Source organism: Leucopleurus acutus (genome assembly GCF_964270905.1).
Source record: "Leucopleurus acutus genome assembly, chromosome: 9".
Taxonomy (NCBI): domain Eukaryota; kingdom Metazoa; phylum Chordata; class Mammalia; order Artiodactyla; family Delphinidae; genus Leucopleurus; species Leucopleurus acutus.
In genome coordinates, this window is record NC_139144.1 from 49,157,813 (window position 1) to 49,175,344 (window position 17,532).

A 17,532-nucleotide genomic window follows, 5' to 3' on the forward strand; every position below is an offset into this window, starting at 1 on the left:
CAACATTTTGAATCAAGCCATAATTAGATTAAAAGTCCTGTGGGCCCTGTATTTTTATTGTTCTGGAAAGGGTAGGGTTACAAGATGAGCAGAGAAATGTGAAATAAATATTCTTGTTTTTTATATTTCTAACTTGAATCTTTTGACATTTTATTTCCTTAAAAATTTAGGAAACTGGTTAGTTAGAAGTGGTTCAGGCTGATATGAGGCTTGGTGTCTTAGAACTTTAAAGTTCAATTGTGACTTGAGTTATGTCACCTTCTTTACTCAAGAGCATATTATACAGTTGTAACGTATTCAAATTATTTTGTGGGACATTAAGCTCTGTTAGATATCTTTATAAAGATTCCTTAAAATATCAGTGAAACAAATATTTCGTTTGACAATTCTTATTTCTAGGCTCAACCCAAGTACATTTAAAGTCTAGGATTTGAGTTTGTGAAATAACGGTAGAAAAAAGTTAATAAATATTTTCTTGTAAGACAGTCTTCACTTTCTGTTTTTTTGGTAGTGGTAATGGTGGTGGTTTCAAAGCAAAGTGGGGTATGCTATACAGTGATCTCTAAGGCTTTCTCTGTTTCCAAAATTCTGTAATTTTAAATAATCTTCAGTCTTAGCCATTTTATAAAAACTTGAAGTATAAAGCCAAACTTTGCTGCATTGTTTTAATGAAATAGTTTCATGTGAATTTTTTATACTGGAATGTTTAGTGTCATTAAAACAAATCAAGAAACAAAAACTCCTAAGCTGTCCATTAATATTATTAGATAGCTCAGAACTGTAGGTTATAGGAAGACTGGAGGGAATGGGGAGGAATAGCATGATTCACTTGCTATAAAAGGAATAATGGATTGCATTTTTCCATTATAATAAGTTCAAGGTACAAGAATCTGAATTTCTATGATTTGAAGTGTTTTATTTAATTTTAATTTAAAGAATTAAAATCATGTAGTTGATTCTTGATGATTTAGTATTAGGGAAATATATCTACTTTTTGAGCCCCTTTTTAATTTAAAATCTGATCTTAGCCTGCAACCTGTACCATCTTTACATAATGTTCCTCTCTTGTATACTTAATGCTTCAGTTTCTGCCCCCTTTATTTTTGCCTTAAAGTAGTTCCCTTCTTTCTGAGATTTCTCTGCTCTTAGAAAAACAAAAAGAAAATTTGTATACAACAATGTACATATTAAACAGTTTATTATTGATTGCAATGGCAATATGAGAATAACAGTATTGTTTTAGCCCTATACCTAATGATTAACTCTTAACTAAGTCACTTTGCTCGTTTATAAAAGTTCCGAAATGTTGTTTTTTATCTTTAGCTTTGGAAGTAGATATACTATCTTTATTTCTTTTTTTTTTTTTTGGCCACACCGGCTGGCATGCGGGACCTTAGTTCCCCGACCAGGGTTTGAACCCATGCCCCCTGCATTGGGAATGTGGAGTCTTACTTAGTGGACCACCAGGGAAGTCCCCAGATATACTATTTTTAAAAATTTGGTTGCATTAGCTTTTTCATCACTCTTCCGTAGACTATAGGAAATCCTAAATGTGATTTCCTTTGCTTTAACTTCTTAATCTACTCTCATTAAAAACTATAGGTGGATTCATAAATAGAATAAAAGTTTTCAGTTTGAAAGGTACTTCTATAAGAAAGGAGAACATGTAAGGATATCTGTAGCCCAGTCAGCTTAATTTTGAGATGTAATTAATACTTAGTATTGTTAAGTATTACTACTGTTGAGGACCTCAGAGAATAGTATAGGATTTGAATTTAGATCATTACAATATTTCCTTTTTGAGAATAATATTACTGGGAGATATAAGAACATTTAGGCCAATAAAAATCAGTATTTTTGATTATTGAAAGTTTTTATTAATGAATATACATTTACTACCCTATACCAATGATTAAAGTTGCGTATACATTTGACTGAGCTTCCTAGCAACCTGAAATAAATTGCCTAAGAGAAACTTTCATCTTTTCAGGCACTAATATCTTAAAGAAATTTCCCACATGATCTCTCTTCAGGGAGCATTCAAACAGATGATCGCAAGTCTCAAAAGTATTCTTAGAGTAAATACAGTTGAGAATTCTACACGACTCATTCATAATACAAGATATTGTTATTCTCTTCCATCTTGAAATATATACTCTTGACTTCACTGAAACCACACACTGCCCTCTGTTTTCTTGAGATTGACCACTCAGAGGAAGGGAACTTGAGAAACGTAGTTCCATTTACACAACATTTTTTTGAGTGTCTACTATGTGCCCAGTACTCAGCTATAGACATTAGAGTTGCAAATTTAATAAAATGTGCTTCCTACCTGAATGTTTTGCATAGTTACTTACAGGAATGGTGGTCATTTTGGGCATCAGTGGAAGAGGGTACAGACTGTAAGATTAGAGAGGAGGGGACAGAAAAAAGACCACAATAATAGTCCATGAAAGAATAATCCCTCCTAAATTAACATAGTGGCAGCAAGAATAGGGAGGAGGAGACTATAACTCTGTAGATTCTTGAGCTGAAATCAAAAGGATATAATGGATGGTTATGAGAGTTGAAGGAGAAAGGATAGCTAAGCTGCCTCCCAAATTTCTGGTTTGAGGGGACCAGGTAAATGGAGGTACTTTCTTATATTCTTAAAACATGATGTTGACATATGGCATTTAAAATTTTTTGTTAGATACATATGTAACAAATATAATACCCATATGAACCATTGTTGAATACCTTTAAATCTATATGTGCTTTATAAGAAAAGCCTAAATCATACCTTTTCTTATTGACTTCTTTTTTTTAAAAGATCGAAATGTTCTTAGCCATGTTTCTAATAAGTAATTACTAAGATGAAGCTACTAGGACACATTTAAGAGCATGTGTAACTCACGCTTACTGTTTTTGGAGGGGAGGGATCAAGCAAAAGTACACAAGGTCTGATTTAGAGTTCGTTGCATCTTTCACAACCAACTGTCGTGCATGTGCACAACAGGTATTGTTGTGGCTTAAAAATACAAAGGTAAATAAAAGAGTTTTATTCTTAAGGAGCTCAGATACTAGTAATGGACATAGGCATATAAACTGATAAATATGATTGTACAGTATGTAGGTGCTGTGATAGATATACACAAAGGAGGGGACCTAATCTCTGAAGGAAAGGAAGAGAGGGAATCAGTAAAGCTTCCAAAGGTGATTTCCATACTGGTTTTTTAAAAACTAGTTTTCTCAGATTTTAATTTTGAAACTTAACCCTATAGAAGTTTTAAATAAAGGACAAATGGGGGGAGTGTAATGGGTGAAGGGATCAAAAGATACAGACTTGCAGTTACAAAAATAAGTCATGGAAATGTAACGTATAGCATGATGACTATAGTTATTAATACTCTATTGCATGTTTGAAAGTGGCTAAGAGAGTAGATCTTAAAAGTCCTGATCCAAAAAAAAAATTTGTAACTGTTGGTGACGGATATTAACTAGACTCATTGTGGAGATCATTTCTCAGTGTATACAAGTATCAAATTATGTTGTATACTTGGAACTAATATAATGTTATATGTCAGTTATACCTCAAAAAACAAGAAGGCAACAAACACCCATGTTTCATCAGTTGTTAACATTTTGTCATATTTACTTTATTTCTATCATATGTATGATAGACATGTATGATATAAAATATATTTCAGAAGCATTTACAAGTAAACTTGTCAACAAAATGACACATGATTCTTAAATATTTCAGCATGTGTGTCTTAAAGAATAAGGACATTCTCTAACACAGTTTTACAACCATGTTTAAGAAAATATTTGGTTTACTTTTTGTTATCTGAGTATGACTTATCTTTTTTTATGTTTAGCAGTTTTGAATTCCAGGCCGGTATCGTCCTGCTACTCCTTTTCTGTTATTGGTGCTGTGTTTTGAAAGATTGTGTAATAGACCTTATAAAAATTATCAGCAAAGTAAATATCCTGCTGAAGTTACAATAAATTTTCACAGCAAATAGAATTTTTTGTATTAACTACTGTTTTAGATCTGCAAATTCAAGAATTGAGAAAACAAGATAGCATCAATTGAGATTTAAAGAGGAAGATTACCATTTCTCATAGATATGGTTTTAGATGTTTTGAATTGAGAGAGTTCAGTAGCAAGCTTTCTGAAGTTTTTGTATTTATGGAAATAATGTATGAGAAATATTTAAATGGCATCTGTTTCTGTTTTTAGACTGGGCTGGTTTAGATGAAGATGAAGATGCACATGTCTGGGAGGATAATTGGGATGATGACAATGTAGAGGATGACTTCTCCAATCAGTTACGGTAAGTTTTAAGCCAAATTTTTATATAGCTTAGTATTAATTGTAAGCATGGAATATGTAACTTATATATGACAATTGCCTTTGAAATAGATTTTTGAATTATGAAAAGTAAGATATATTGCCTCATCTCCTGTGTTTCTAAACATGAATACTTTGTGTAATTGCATAGAACTTTTGTTCTTTCTAGTCTCTTTATAAAAGTAGTTAACTAGAAGCATATTTGCTATTTTTTTAAATCCTTGTAGGTTTAATTCTGTCACTGTTAATTTTCTATCAATATTGAACAACTCAGCAGAAATTAGAATCATAGGGTGCTCAGACCCAATGTATTGGTGATTCTCAAACTGGAATGGAGAGTGAGGTGTTGGGAGTGTATTTTTCCATATTCATGTACAAATCTACCTAAAATGATTGGTTGATTGATTATCAATCGATTGAAGTAAAATTTATATAATGTAAAAATCGTTTTAAAGTGTACAATTTAGTGGCATTTTGTATATTCATAATGTCATACAACTATCATCTGTATTTAATTCCAAAACATTTTCAGCACCCTAAAGGAAACACCATATCTATTAAGCAGTCACTCTGCATTCCTCTCCTCCTCCAGCCCCTGGCAACCGCTGATCTGCTTTCTGTCTGTGGATTTTCCTGTTCTGGATATTTCATATAAATGGTATCACATGAATGATCTGTATGTCTAGTTTCTTTCACTTAGTATAGTGTTTTTAAATTTCATCCATGTTGTAACATGTATCCGTAATTTCATTCCTTTTTATGGCTAAATACTGTTTCCTTGTATACATAGGCCACAGTTTGTTTATCCATTCATCGGATGATGGACATTTGGGTTGTTTCCAGCTTTTGGCTGTTGTAAACAGTGTTACAGTGAACATTCATTTACACATTTTTGTTTGAATATCTCTTCAGTTTTGTTGGGATTTAGTGGAATTGCTGGATCATATTGCAATTCTGTTTAACTTTTTGAGGAATTGTCAAACTTTTCCACAGCAGCTGAATAATTTTACATTACTACCAGCAATATAGGAAGTTTCTAACCTCTCCACATCCTCGCCAAAACCTTTTTTTTTTTTTCATTTTAACCATCCTAGTGGATGAATTGGTATCTCATTGTGGTTTTGATTTGCATTTCTTTAATGATACTGATGAGCTTCTTTTCATGTGTTTGTTGTCCATTTGTATATCTTTTTTGGAGAACTATCTGTTCAAGTCCTTTGCCCATTTTCAAAGTTTGTCTTTTTGTTGTTGAGTTGTAAGAGTTCTTATTTATTCTGGCCCTTATGGGACATATTATCTACAGATATTTTGTCCCATTCTGTTACGTTGTCTTTTCACTTTCTTCATAGTGTTCTTTGCACAAAAGTCCAATTTATCTACTCTTTTAAGAACTCACTGCCAAATTCATGGTAATGAAAATTTATCCCTATGTTTTCTTGTAACAGTTCCAGAATTTTAGCTATTACATTTAGGTCTTTGATCTATTTTGCATGAATTTTTATATATGGTATGAAATAGGAGTCCAACTTCATTCTTTTCCATGTGGATATCCAGTTATACCAGCACCATTTGTAGACAATTCTTTCCTCCCTAATTTTGTTTTGATTCAACCCATACATTATCTATCTTGGCCACAAAGATATCTGTGTAAACTATCATTTGCTTTGCTCAAACCATGATATAGAAGTTCTATTGCAATCTTTTAATTTCCTAGTCTCTAGTACATTTTTCTAAAAAGTAGTGAGATAATTTATACTAAATTTTTAAAATTTATTTTTAGTAGTGGTAAGTAGCTTTTGTTCTAAACTGCATTTTTTTATGGGCTCAAAAACCCTACATTCTAAAGACTTTTTAGTATTTTGCTGGAAACTAATAACAGTTTTACCCATCTCATTTCTCCCCTTTTTGGACATAGTACAGTTTGCCTTTCACGGTTATTCTGGCTCTTTTACAATTCTCCATGATTTCTCAAAATTGCTGACTCTCATTTTTTTTCTTCTTTCAGTACTCTGAGATGTAATTATTCAGGCCTTGAAACTTTAAACTACTTTAATGTAGTTTGGAATTATCTCATCTGTCTTAATTTTCAATTTTGTCTTAATGATGTTGTTTTTCTTTTTGCAGTTTTATGGACAAGATAGAGCAGTAGCTGTTGAACAGTAATCTTGCTTCTTCTCTAAAATCTATTCTGAGCATTGAATCTCTCTCTTCTCATTCTTCTTTAGCCATATATGGCTTTCAGAAGCCCTTTTTGTTCTTTTTACAGATCTCATTCCATTCTGGGATTAAATTAATTCTATGTGTACAAGTTTTTGCCACTTTCTTTTTGTATTTATTTTAGGTTTATTTATTTTGCCACATCAGAGAAAACCTTGCTGCTTTTTTTTTTAATGCATCCCTTCTTTTCTTTCTCATTATAAACATATGCTGTTAGAATACTTATTTTCAGGCCTTACAACTCTGTTGATCCCTATTTTGTGTTTTGATTTTAATCATGTATCAATTTTTTCTTTTTGTTATCTTCTTGAAATTTTTAAAGTGGAAGCCAAATGAGTTTTCTTCCTTCGCTATTCAGAAGAGTCAGATTCCTCCCAAGTGGGTTTTGGGGTGAGGGTGTTTTTCATTAGTCAGAAAATAGCACTTTTCTCTTAACAATTAAATCGAGACATTACTGAATACTTTGGTTTTATTAGGGGACTTTTAGTAGTAAATGTACTGATAATTGGATTTCTTGTCACTACTGCGTCTTGCCTTTTTATTGGTTTTGGAAATAGAACATTATGCTTATATTCTTTGTGGCTTGTTGGTTTTATAATATACCTCCACAGTGCTCTTATGTTCTATGTTGTGTTTCTGCCTTTAGGTTTGTGGATTTTTGTAAGTGTATAAATCTTGATACCTCCATTAGTGAATGAGATTTTTCTTTTTATTTCCCTATTTGTGTTGTGAGTTTTTCTTTTTTAAACAAAGTTTTTGATGTATCATTAGTGCTGTCAAGTAGAACTTACTGTAGTTATGGAAGTGTTCTATAAGCTGCACTATCCAGTACAGAAGCCACTAGTCACATGTGGCTATTAAGCACATGAAATGTGGCCAGCACAGCTGCTAAACTGAATTTTTAATTTTATTTAATTTTAATAAATAGCCATATCTGATTACCATATTGGACAAGGCAGCCTCAGATAACATTTATATTCTTGCTTTTAAAAACTGTCTTGATTAACAAGTCTCCTGCAAAGATGTTCTTTTCAGTCTTTGTAAAATGCATCGAGGCCCTTAATGTGGTATTATAAGCCATGGTAAAGAACATGTTTTGTTTCGTTTTTTTGGCCGCGCCGCGCTCATCTTTTGGATCTTAGTTCCCCTACCAGGGATTGAACCCGGGCCCAGGCAGTGAAAGTGCTGAGTCCTAATCATTGGACTGCCAGGGAATTCCCAAAAAATGTTTTATTGTTTTCTCATATGATTGAGTCCTAATTCCATCTAAATTTAGAGAGGCAGTTTATACTCTAAAGTCAGTCAGATTCCCTGAGTTCCAGCCCCTATCTGCATCTTATTTAGCTGCATGGCCTTGGCAAGGACTTAGCCTTAAACTTTCCATGTTTCTCTTTCAGTGTAATTTACCTTCAACAAGTAGAAGTACAAAGAAGGCCAGCAATGTTTCCATGTAACTAAAGATCATTCTGTTTTTACTGCTTTTGAAACATTTGTTTATATACGTATCAGTAGAAATAGGTAGGATTATGAGATTTTTTGGACCTTTATCACATTTTACATAAAAATTCCAAAAAGCCAATAATTCCTGATTTACAATGTCAGATATAGCCAATGTCACATAGCAGAGTAGTTTCTTGGGTAATAAGAGTTCTGAAACCTACTAGTGGCTGTTAGTCTTATTCTTGTTTTGTTGTAAAAGGAATGCTGCTGTTTTTGTTTCAAATAGTGTGTATTCACTATGTGTGCCCTATGATATCTTTCCAATTGTGCTGGATTTCTTTACTTTTTCATCTCTGTTGTATTTTTCCATTCAACAGGCTCATGATATTAGTGTTTTTGTGTTGTTTTGTACTTAGTGGTGTTCATTTATGTTCCTTTTGGTTTCTTACAAGTCCTGAATTCTACCAAAGAACTTTCATCTTTTCTAAGAATTTAGCTAATTGAGAAATATCTCATACTCTCCTTTGTGTTTGTAAACAATTTATAAATGTAATTGGTCACCACCTCCTGTCATGAAGACAAACAGAGACACAAACTCGGATGGATTTGGTGACTTTTTACCTAAATCTTAGGTTGAATTTTAGGGGTTTTTTGTTGTAAAATAAGAGAAAATGAATAATCTACAATGATTTTGTTAAACGCAGCAGAAGTATTGTTTAAGAAAGTTTAAAATTATCTCCATTTTAAATAGGAAACATGAAAGACAGGTATTATAATCTTTAATTTCCTGGGGAGGAGAGGACAAAGGAAGCATTTTAGTTAAATTTAGCAAAGGAGGCGGTAGAGTCAGAAACTTGTGCTGATCTCTTGACTCCTAATCCAGTGTTTTACCACCAGCCCATACTGTCCTCTACACCTGAGCAGAAGACAAAGATGATTCATATGAATAAGCTCTGGCCTTAATATTATTCATGGACTTTAGGTCAGTATTTGTATTATAAATATCTAAAGATTTTAAGGAAGTGAAGGAGTTTGGGAAAATGAATAATAAATATTATACATCGTTCCTACCATGTATTTTTTGCATCACATTTACATTGGATAGTGTGATAGTGTCTAAGCGAAATTATGCTTGAGAACAAATGTCTTTTTATCTTACATGTAATGGTGTAATCATGCTTAACATTTGTACAATTTTATCATAGGTTGGTCCTCACATAATTTTATTGTGAACTTTTTATAAAATTCTGATTTTATAAAATCAGAATTGTGGCAGAAAAGTTGCTGGTGATATTTGGAATGGTAGTTTAAATAAGTGATATTGATTACAGGGCTAAACCTTTTTGTGCAAATGTTTATACAAGGCAGATCAACAATTGCAGTTGACATTTTCAAAGTATGACTGCAATTTCAGGTTGAAAAAATAAATTATAAAAAGTATCTTTTTAAAGTGTTTATGTTTATACCAATATACATTTTTGAGATTTTTATCCACATTTAAAGTTAGGAAAGTAAAGTCTTGTTTAATATTTTATAACTTATTTATTATATTTAGCCTATATATATTTAATACAGAATAATTTTCACACACCCTTACATTTGATTAATAATTTTTGATTTGTTTAGGGCAGTGTATATGTCAGTATGAAAAGCGATCTGTTTATTGTTTATGTGTAAATAACAGTATTGTAATTATAAAATCTCTAAAAGTTTGATAGCAGTGTCTAGTGTTCTTAGCCATATGGTTAATGATTCTTAAAATTTATGTTTAAATATTATGAACAGAATAATTGTACAGTATTTAGAAAATATCAATAATTCCCTCACATTTCTTCCATAAATAGATCAGAAAAATAAGGAATATAAAACATAAGTTTACTAATGGGAAAACAAAATTTTATTAGCATTATGTGGATTCACATCCAGTTTCCTTCTTATATAGATTTCTTTTTGGGGACTAAAGTAAAGCTATTTGGTAGTATTTTAAATTGATGTTTAGGCTTATTAGCTCAGTTATTTATTGTGTTATTTCTAAAAATCATCTGTTTCTTTAATTTATCATGAAGAATGTCTAGTGATGTTGTTCTTTTGTGTTTCTTTATAGAGCTGAACTAGAGAAACATGGTTATAAGATGGAGACATCATAGCATCCAGAAGTGCTGAAGCAACCTAAACTTGAACTGTTTACTAAATTCTAGAGCAGAGAACCCAGGATGGGACACTTAATAAAAAAAAAATGTTTATTTCATTACCTCCTTGGATTTATTTTTGTTTTTGTAACACACAAAATAAATGTTTTGATCTAATATTGGTTTGGTTCAGAAGTCTTGATCTTTTGACTCTCGTCATTAATTTTCTCATACTATTTGTGATTTTTCCAGAGCTTTATTATAGACAGATAGCAAAATTTCCTATTAATGAATTTGTTTTTTTTTTTAATGTTAACTGAGGCTCCGAGAGGTTAAATGATTTGAGGCCAGAATTCATCTGATTCCAAATTCAGTACTTTTCTTAAACCACATAGACTAAATGTTGGTCTTATTTATAAGGTACTCCTTTTTAAGTTACATTTAACCGTAATTTCATCTGTATTTTGAAAGCTTAGGCATTTACTGACATTTCTAAGGTGACCCTTCAAAACCTGTGTTTTTAAAATATTAATCATTTTAAATTGCTGTAATTAGTTCCTGAGCCATTAATAATATTAATAGTTGATAAAGTATTATTAGTTCTTAAAATCCAGAGTGGTTTGATCACACTTATAAGAATGATGTCTGTGTCAAAACTGGGTAAGTGGGCTCAAGATGCTTTGTTAACATGTGCATATTCTCAGATACTACAGAACAGATTCATTTAGTACAATTAAGTTTCTGCACAGTGATTACTGTTTCTACATCTACTTTTGTGAAGGGGGAGATTTAATTTGATTGGTAAAGGATTCTTATAAGACGTAGAATGGGGCTAATATATACAGTTTTAATTTGGAATATTTTCAAACTTGAATGTGTTACTTATTTAGAAGTAGAATCATTGGTACTGTGGAGTAATTTAAAATCTAAAAGTTACATAACATGATGTAGTATTGACACCAAAATAGGAGTTGGGCACCTGAAATATAATTTAAGGTATGCCTCGAAATGATTTTGAACATAAATAAGTTTTCTCCTACTAAGACAAACATGAATCTGCCTTGCCTACCAGGCAGGACTACTGTATGATCAGATGGAATAAAAAATAAGAAAGAACTTTGGAAATTATAAAAAAAAACTTATTGTTTTAATCATATAATGAAGCACAGGCAGCCATACTAATGTAGCATTTGAAGAAATATTCTGATGTATATTTTCTCAGTATTCTGGTAAGTGGTTTACAAGGACATTGTTAGACCCCATACCACCTTGACAATGTCAGATTAGTACCCAGAGGTATGGCCACTTCATATACCTTGAATTTAAATTGGTGAGGTACCATTCTGAGACCTCACAGGAATTGGGCAGAGGTTTTAATGGGTTACCTCTAGTTTTTCAGTGTTTTGTCCTTAATAAGTTTTCAAAATTTAGTTTAGGTGGCTTTCTCTGTTAAGGATTGAATACCTGAAAATTGATAGTTGGCATCAGGATGATGAAGCACATCATTGGTAGGAAGTTAGACTAGCCAGGCAGCTGAAGAAAATTATTTTTATGGGATTTTGCAGTTAGTAGATATTCTTCAACTTTTGATCTTCACAGTGAACCTGTGAAGCAGGCAGGAAGGGCCTGTCTATTGTAGACATCTCATGAAATAGAAAACTGGGTCTCACAGAAAATAAGAAATGAAAGGGTCCAAGGTTGTATAGCCAACAGTTGTCAGATGTGGATTAGAACCCAGGTTTTTTCCTTTGTAATTTTCCGTAATCACTTAATTCCATTTCATTTGAATCATTTTGAATTCAAATTGTAGATGTAATAATGGTCAGTATTTTTCATCAGGCCTTAGATTAAAATTGTTGCCGTTGGATGCCATGTCCCTTCATATTGTTCCCACTAAATATTTAATTTAGATAACTATGATAATGAGCCAACTCCCTTTTGAAAGATTGTATAGTGTATTAATAATGCTTTTTTTGTGGCATGTCAAGATCTGCCCTGTATTTTTTAAAGATATCCATATCTTTTTTCTCCCACACTTAACCTTAAGTTGAAAGAAGGAATATCTGCCACCCTTTGGCAGTGAGCTAATAATTTGCACTACTCTCAGTCCACCCACATATATGACATTGAAGAGTTGGACTAGAGTTTTCTAGCTACCTTAATGGCTCCTGTTTTACTCCACTTTTAAATCTTGGTATGGGTCCAGACTCTGCCCTAGGTCCACTTCTTGCTCTATCCATATACTTTCTTAGTAATCTCGCCTGGTCTCAGTTGCTTAAAACAAACAAACTCTGATTTGATTCTCTATTCTCAGTCTTGCCCTCTCCCTGAAACCCCAAACTCATAATCAGCTAACAACTCCATCACCTCTCCAGTGTCTAATGAGTATCTTAAAGACCACTTGGTGAAAACAGAAACCTTGATAACCTTTCTCAAACCTGATCTTTTCTCTAGTCTGTTGCATCGCAGTGGGTGCCCCCTTTTCCCTAATGCTAAAACCAGCACTGTTAGAACTGTTCTTGAATCCTCTCTTCTCCCAGTATTCAATCCCTTGACAAGCCCTGTCAACTCCATCCCCAAAGAATATCCCATGTATTTGATATCGTTGCCTGCCTACTCAACGTCTATTTCCTCCTTCCTCTTTTCTAACAAATACTCATATTTCCCCCTCAGGTATCCATCCTTCATTCACATAGGCCATGTGACTCAAGGCAAGCCAACCCCATTCCCAGTTCATCTCCTATACAAATGAATGAATGAGGGATGGACAGGCTTAATAAGTGTGGGCCAATGAAACAATGGGTTAGAGTCAAATGGCAGAGGGGAATTCTGGCTCTTGAAATAGCACATAAAGTGAGGCTCTCCCTCTGGATATGAATAAGGGAGCACCTAGTCTCAATTGCTAGTGGCAGTCGTCTAACAACCATTCCAGTTTGAGGGTCAAAATGATTAGAAAATCTGGAAGAACATGCTTCTTTGATGTCATTGAACCTACTCTAGCACTAGGCTTCCTGAAAATAAGCTTTTGAATTTCGTTATTTAAGACATCTTAGGTTGGGTATTTGGTTTCTTAGCATATCCAGAATCTGTCTACTTCCACTTACTAGTGTCTTAGTCTAAACCACCACCATCGTTGACCAGGATTTTCTGCAATGTTCACCTAACTGGTCTCTGCTGCTATTTTCTCTGCCCTATAGTCTTTTGGGAAAAACAGAGGAATCTTTTTAAAATTTAGATCCTGTCACCCCTTAAATGCCATCAAGGGCTTCTTAAAGCAGCATAAAATCTGAAGAATAAGTAAAAAATCACCTAAGCAGAAAATGATTAAACTGCACGTAGTTGCTTGAACATGCCAGGGGCCTTTGTACCAGTTGTTGCCTGCAATGCTTGCCTTCTTCATCCTCACAAGTCAGGCCTTCCCTATTCACTCAGTCTAAGGTATCCACCTAGTTGATCCGTAAGAGGTTACCAGGAAAAAAATGCTCTTCAATAATACTTGATTTTTCCATTAATGTTGCAATGCTAATGATAAGAAAAGTATGTTTTCAGAAAGTAATGGTGAATGATGACCAGAATATTGACTTGGTTTTACTCTGTCTGAAGTTGTCTTGGGAGGTTGATGGACTGCCAAAAAGGTTAATGCAGGATAAATTTCATTTTATGGTAGATATGGTTTGAATCCACTTGTCAGGTTGAATCACTATATTGTTATTCCTTTTGTTCCACAGATGTCATGGAATTAAATGAAGTTTATACTTCTGCCCTTTTTGTTACCCTTTGGCTACCGTTTATTATTCAGCAACTATTAGAACAATATCAGTAATGGCAATAAGGTAGGATGACATTTTAGAGTAAGGTGACTATTAGATAGTCTTACAGTTTTTTCCCAATGAAGATAATATTTAGAGTTATAGGAAGGACCATTACTAACATTGTAGTCGTACACAGAAAATTTAAAACTATCTAGATTGTTATCTTCACCTGAGCCAGCATACGTTTATTTACAATGTAATATTGTATATTTTTCCTCTTGGTATCGTTTTTGTTCTTTGGTTAGTTTGTTTTGTTTATTATTGGTCTCCTGCTTTAGGTTGTGAATTCTTTAAAGGTAGAACCCCTTTTGTATTCATCTTAATACCTCCTTGTCTTAGTTTGGGTTCTCTTGGAGGCAGACCTAGAGATAAGGATTTGAATGTTTATTACAGAGTTCACAGGGGAATTGGGAGAGTGAGGCAAGAAATGGAGGAAAGCTAATAAAGAGTGTATATCAAGTAAGTTACAACCTTAATTCTACCTGGGAATTCTGGGAGGCCATTTATAACATACCTCAGTTACTTGAACCATGGGACTAGTGGGCCAGGGTATTTACCAACTCCAGTCAGTCATTGGTTGAGGGTGAGTCTGAGAGTGGAAAATTGTTAATTCTCCAGTAATTTATGGTTTGGCCCATGTGCATGGAGAGTTCATTTCTCGCTGCCAGGGAAAGACTTCAGGCAGAATCATAGCTGCTGACAGTTGGAAGTGAGGCTGTCCTTGGAAATGGTAAGTGATGAATGAATAAGGACAGGACACTGACAACATCTGCGCATCCCTAGGCTGTACTTGATGTGTCATATTTACTATAAAGTAAATCTTGAAACCATTGATTAGGAGATCAGAAGAAGCATTGGCAGAATCAGCATAGACCAGGAAGTAGAGATATCTTTTAATAATGAGAGATGACTTTTGCCTTCCTTCTTGGTTATCAGACACAAATCCATATAAGTCATGTCATCTAATTGGTTGTACCAATTCAAAACTTGTATCCTGCTATAAGAGTTCATTAGGATCACCAATGACGATGAAATATACTTTTAATTGTTACTTGCAGGGAAAATGTCCTGCAGAAAAATTTTCATAACTTTTTGCTTTGACCAAAATAATGGCATCATTGAAGTTCAGTAACTATTCAATAAATTGATCACATGAATCTTGTTTATATTTTCAAGATTAATCTCAAGGTAAAATAATATGCTTTTATCTACATTAGTGTTAATAAGTAAATAAAGATGACCTTAATAAGGATGTTTGAATTTTGCAAACCTCATACTCAAAGACTCATGGTTGGCATTTTATGTGTAGAAACCTGTGGTCCAAGTTAATGGGAAGTATCTTAATGATGTTGATTATGATATTTCTAAGTAGAGGAATGGACAAAACACTGATTTTATGAGAAGAGAAATTGCTTTTCTTTGTTAAGGCTAAGAAGGTCACCATCATTAACCACAAAGTTGACAATTTATGTTTGTATCATTTAATATTTGTCAGTAGTTTCCCCTTTGGTGATTAAAAAAAGGGCAGATGCTAAATTACGTTGGCTTGGGAGACATATGTATCTTTCCTCTGAAGCAGGACTGTAGGAAAAAATTATACAGGAGAAAGATGTCTTGCTGAAATTTATCAAAATTATAAGCAAAATTTTAAATGCTATTGATTTATATATTGGAGAGTTTTCATATTTTACAATTTAGCTTGTTAAATAAGTAGTAAAATGTTTTAGAAGCTGAATTTTCACTCTGACACAATAGTCTTCATCTGTATATTACTAGTTGTCAGTGGTGTAGGGGATTAATTGGTGTTTGATTTTATTTTTCAAATTAAAATTACTTGTTGATAGACTAACAAATTGTCTAAGTCTTTTTAAAGCCACTGGAAGAGAGCGTGTATACTTTTCCTTTTCCGTGGGAAATTTTTTTTCTTAATCTTTCCTGTCTGAAATTGGTTATCTTGTTTTTAGAACTGTCATAAGGTTCAGAAAAATATAGGGATATTCAGTCAGGAATTAGATGAGTGATGTCAAATGGTGTTCCCAGGAGCCTGTGCGAGAAGGTGTGAGGATGGTGATCCACACATCCGTCTTTGTTTCAGTTGTAGTTTTTTGACCTTTATTTGTTTTAGACATTGGGATTCAGTGTAAGATTTTACTTGAAAAATTGATTCCACTGCCTTTCTTTTAACGTTTGATAACAGAGATCTAGATTTTCTACAATATTGGCAATTTCTCCTAAATACTACCAAGTAAGTTAGGTTTTACTTTCTGTCCAGATTCAGGGTAGAGCCACTTCATACTGTGAAAATTATAAGTATTTTTTTCTAAGTTTGCTGAGTTTCTGTCATCTATATATTTGTGACCATGATGTTAGGCTTATGGAATTGGACAGATTCTTAAAGCGCATGTACCTCTATCACTTCATTTTACAGATGAAGATATAAACCCAAAGCGGTTGTGACATGTCCCCAAGATCACATTGGGCAGAAGCAAGAAAAGATTATATTCCATTATTCTTTCTACTGCATTAAACTTTCTCTTTTAGAAGTTCCGTTTCATCAAATCTTGAATAAGAAGTATTTGTTAAAAGTGGGAAATATTAATGGCATACAGGAAAGGGTGAGAACAAATAACATTGCAGAAGTTAATCCATTCAAAATACATTTATTGAGGAGCTACCATGCCTCAGGTATTGTTACTTACTGAAACGAGGCTGTTAACTTACATGAAAAATCTACATGTGTTCTATGCAGTATGTGGTGTTAATGTAAGTTAAGCAGATGACTCCTGGCCTTGAGGGTTAAAATAATTTCCATTTTTAATACCATATTGGACATTGGTTTCATCTTGGCCACCTATGATACCTTGCCCTTTGTGTTAATAACAACACCCAGATTTCCTTATGGGTAATTAACACCACCACCTCCCTACTCCAACCATCCCCCACCCCCGACTCTACCTTTGGAGGGCCAAAAATCAAGTTCATCCATCCAGCCCTAACCAAAGGGGTGGAAAGCATATGGCCAGTTCTAGGCCAATTAAACTGTTTTTCCTGGGACCTTCTATCTCTGAGAGATACAAACATGGGGAAACTGTCAGAATTCATTCAGTCTTGACCACTGAATAGTTCCCATTTCAGAGATCCTCTCCTTGCCAGAGCATCTTAGGTTCCTTCTCAAGGCTAGCATTTCAGCCTCATCTTTGATTCTCATAACTCTCGTGTTCTTTCACTAAATTCCCTTAAGCTTACGTTAATTAAAGTTGGTTTCTCTCACTTACACTGATACCTTTCTGCAATTCTTTATTGGACATGAAACACAAACTGCTAGAGAAGAACAGGAACTATGAAGTTAGGGTCTTTGTCTCAAAGTCCAAAACCTGAGTCATTGTACCAAGAAATGACAACCCTAATATTCCACCCCCCCACACACACACACACCCCACCCCCCACAATAAACCTTTTAGCTCTTTGTTATATTAACAAGCTTGGTATCAGGAGACCTGTTGCACAATAAAGATAATTCCCTTCTCTAACTTATCTTCTCCCATTTAAAGGCTGATTCCTAAGGAGTGGTACTGGGCCTCTTAGGGCTGTGAAGCAC

General features: G+C 33.7%; 1 protein-coding gene across 2 annotated transcripts in view; it reads left to right on the forward strand.

Annotated features, from left to right (window-relative positions):
• The window catches only part of SEM1 (SEM1 26S proteasome subunit), a 40,556-nt gene that overhangs the window by 12,852 nt on the left and 10,172 nt on the right, over positions 1–17,532 (forward strand). Inside the window, exons 2-3 of one of the 2 annotated variants that reach the window (XM_082846474.1) lie at positions 4,226–4,319; positions 10,098–10,299. In XM_082846474.1, coding sequence (XP_082702600.1) covers positions 4,226–4,319; positions 10,098–10,140 — 137 coding nt within the window. In that variant the 3' untranslated portion in view covers positions 10,141–10,299. Of the gene's footprint in view, positions 1–4,225; positions 4,320–10,097; positions 10,300–17,532 lie in introns of those variants that run through there. The other variant, XM_082846473.1, reaches the window with a different exon arrangement.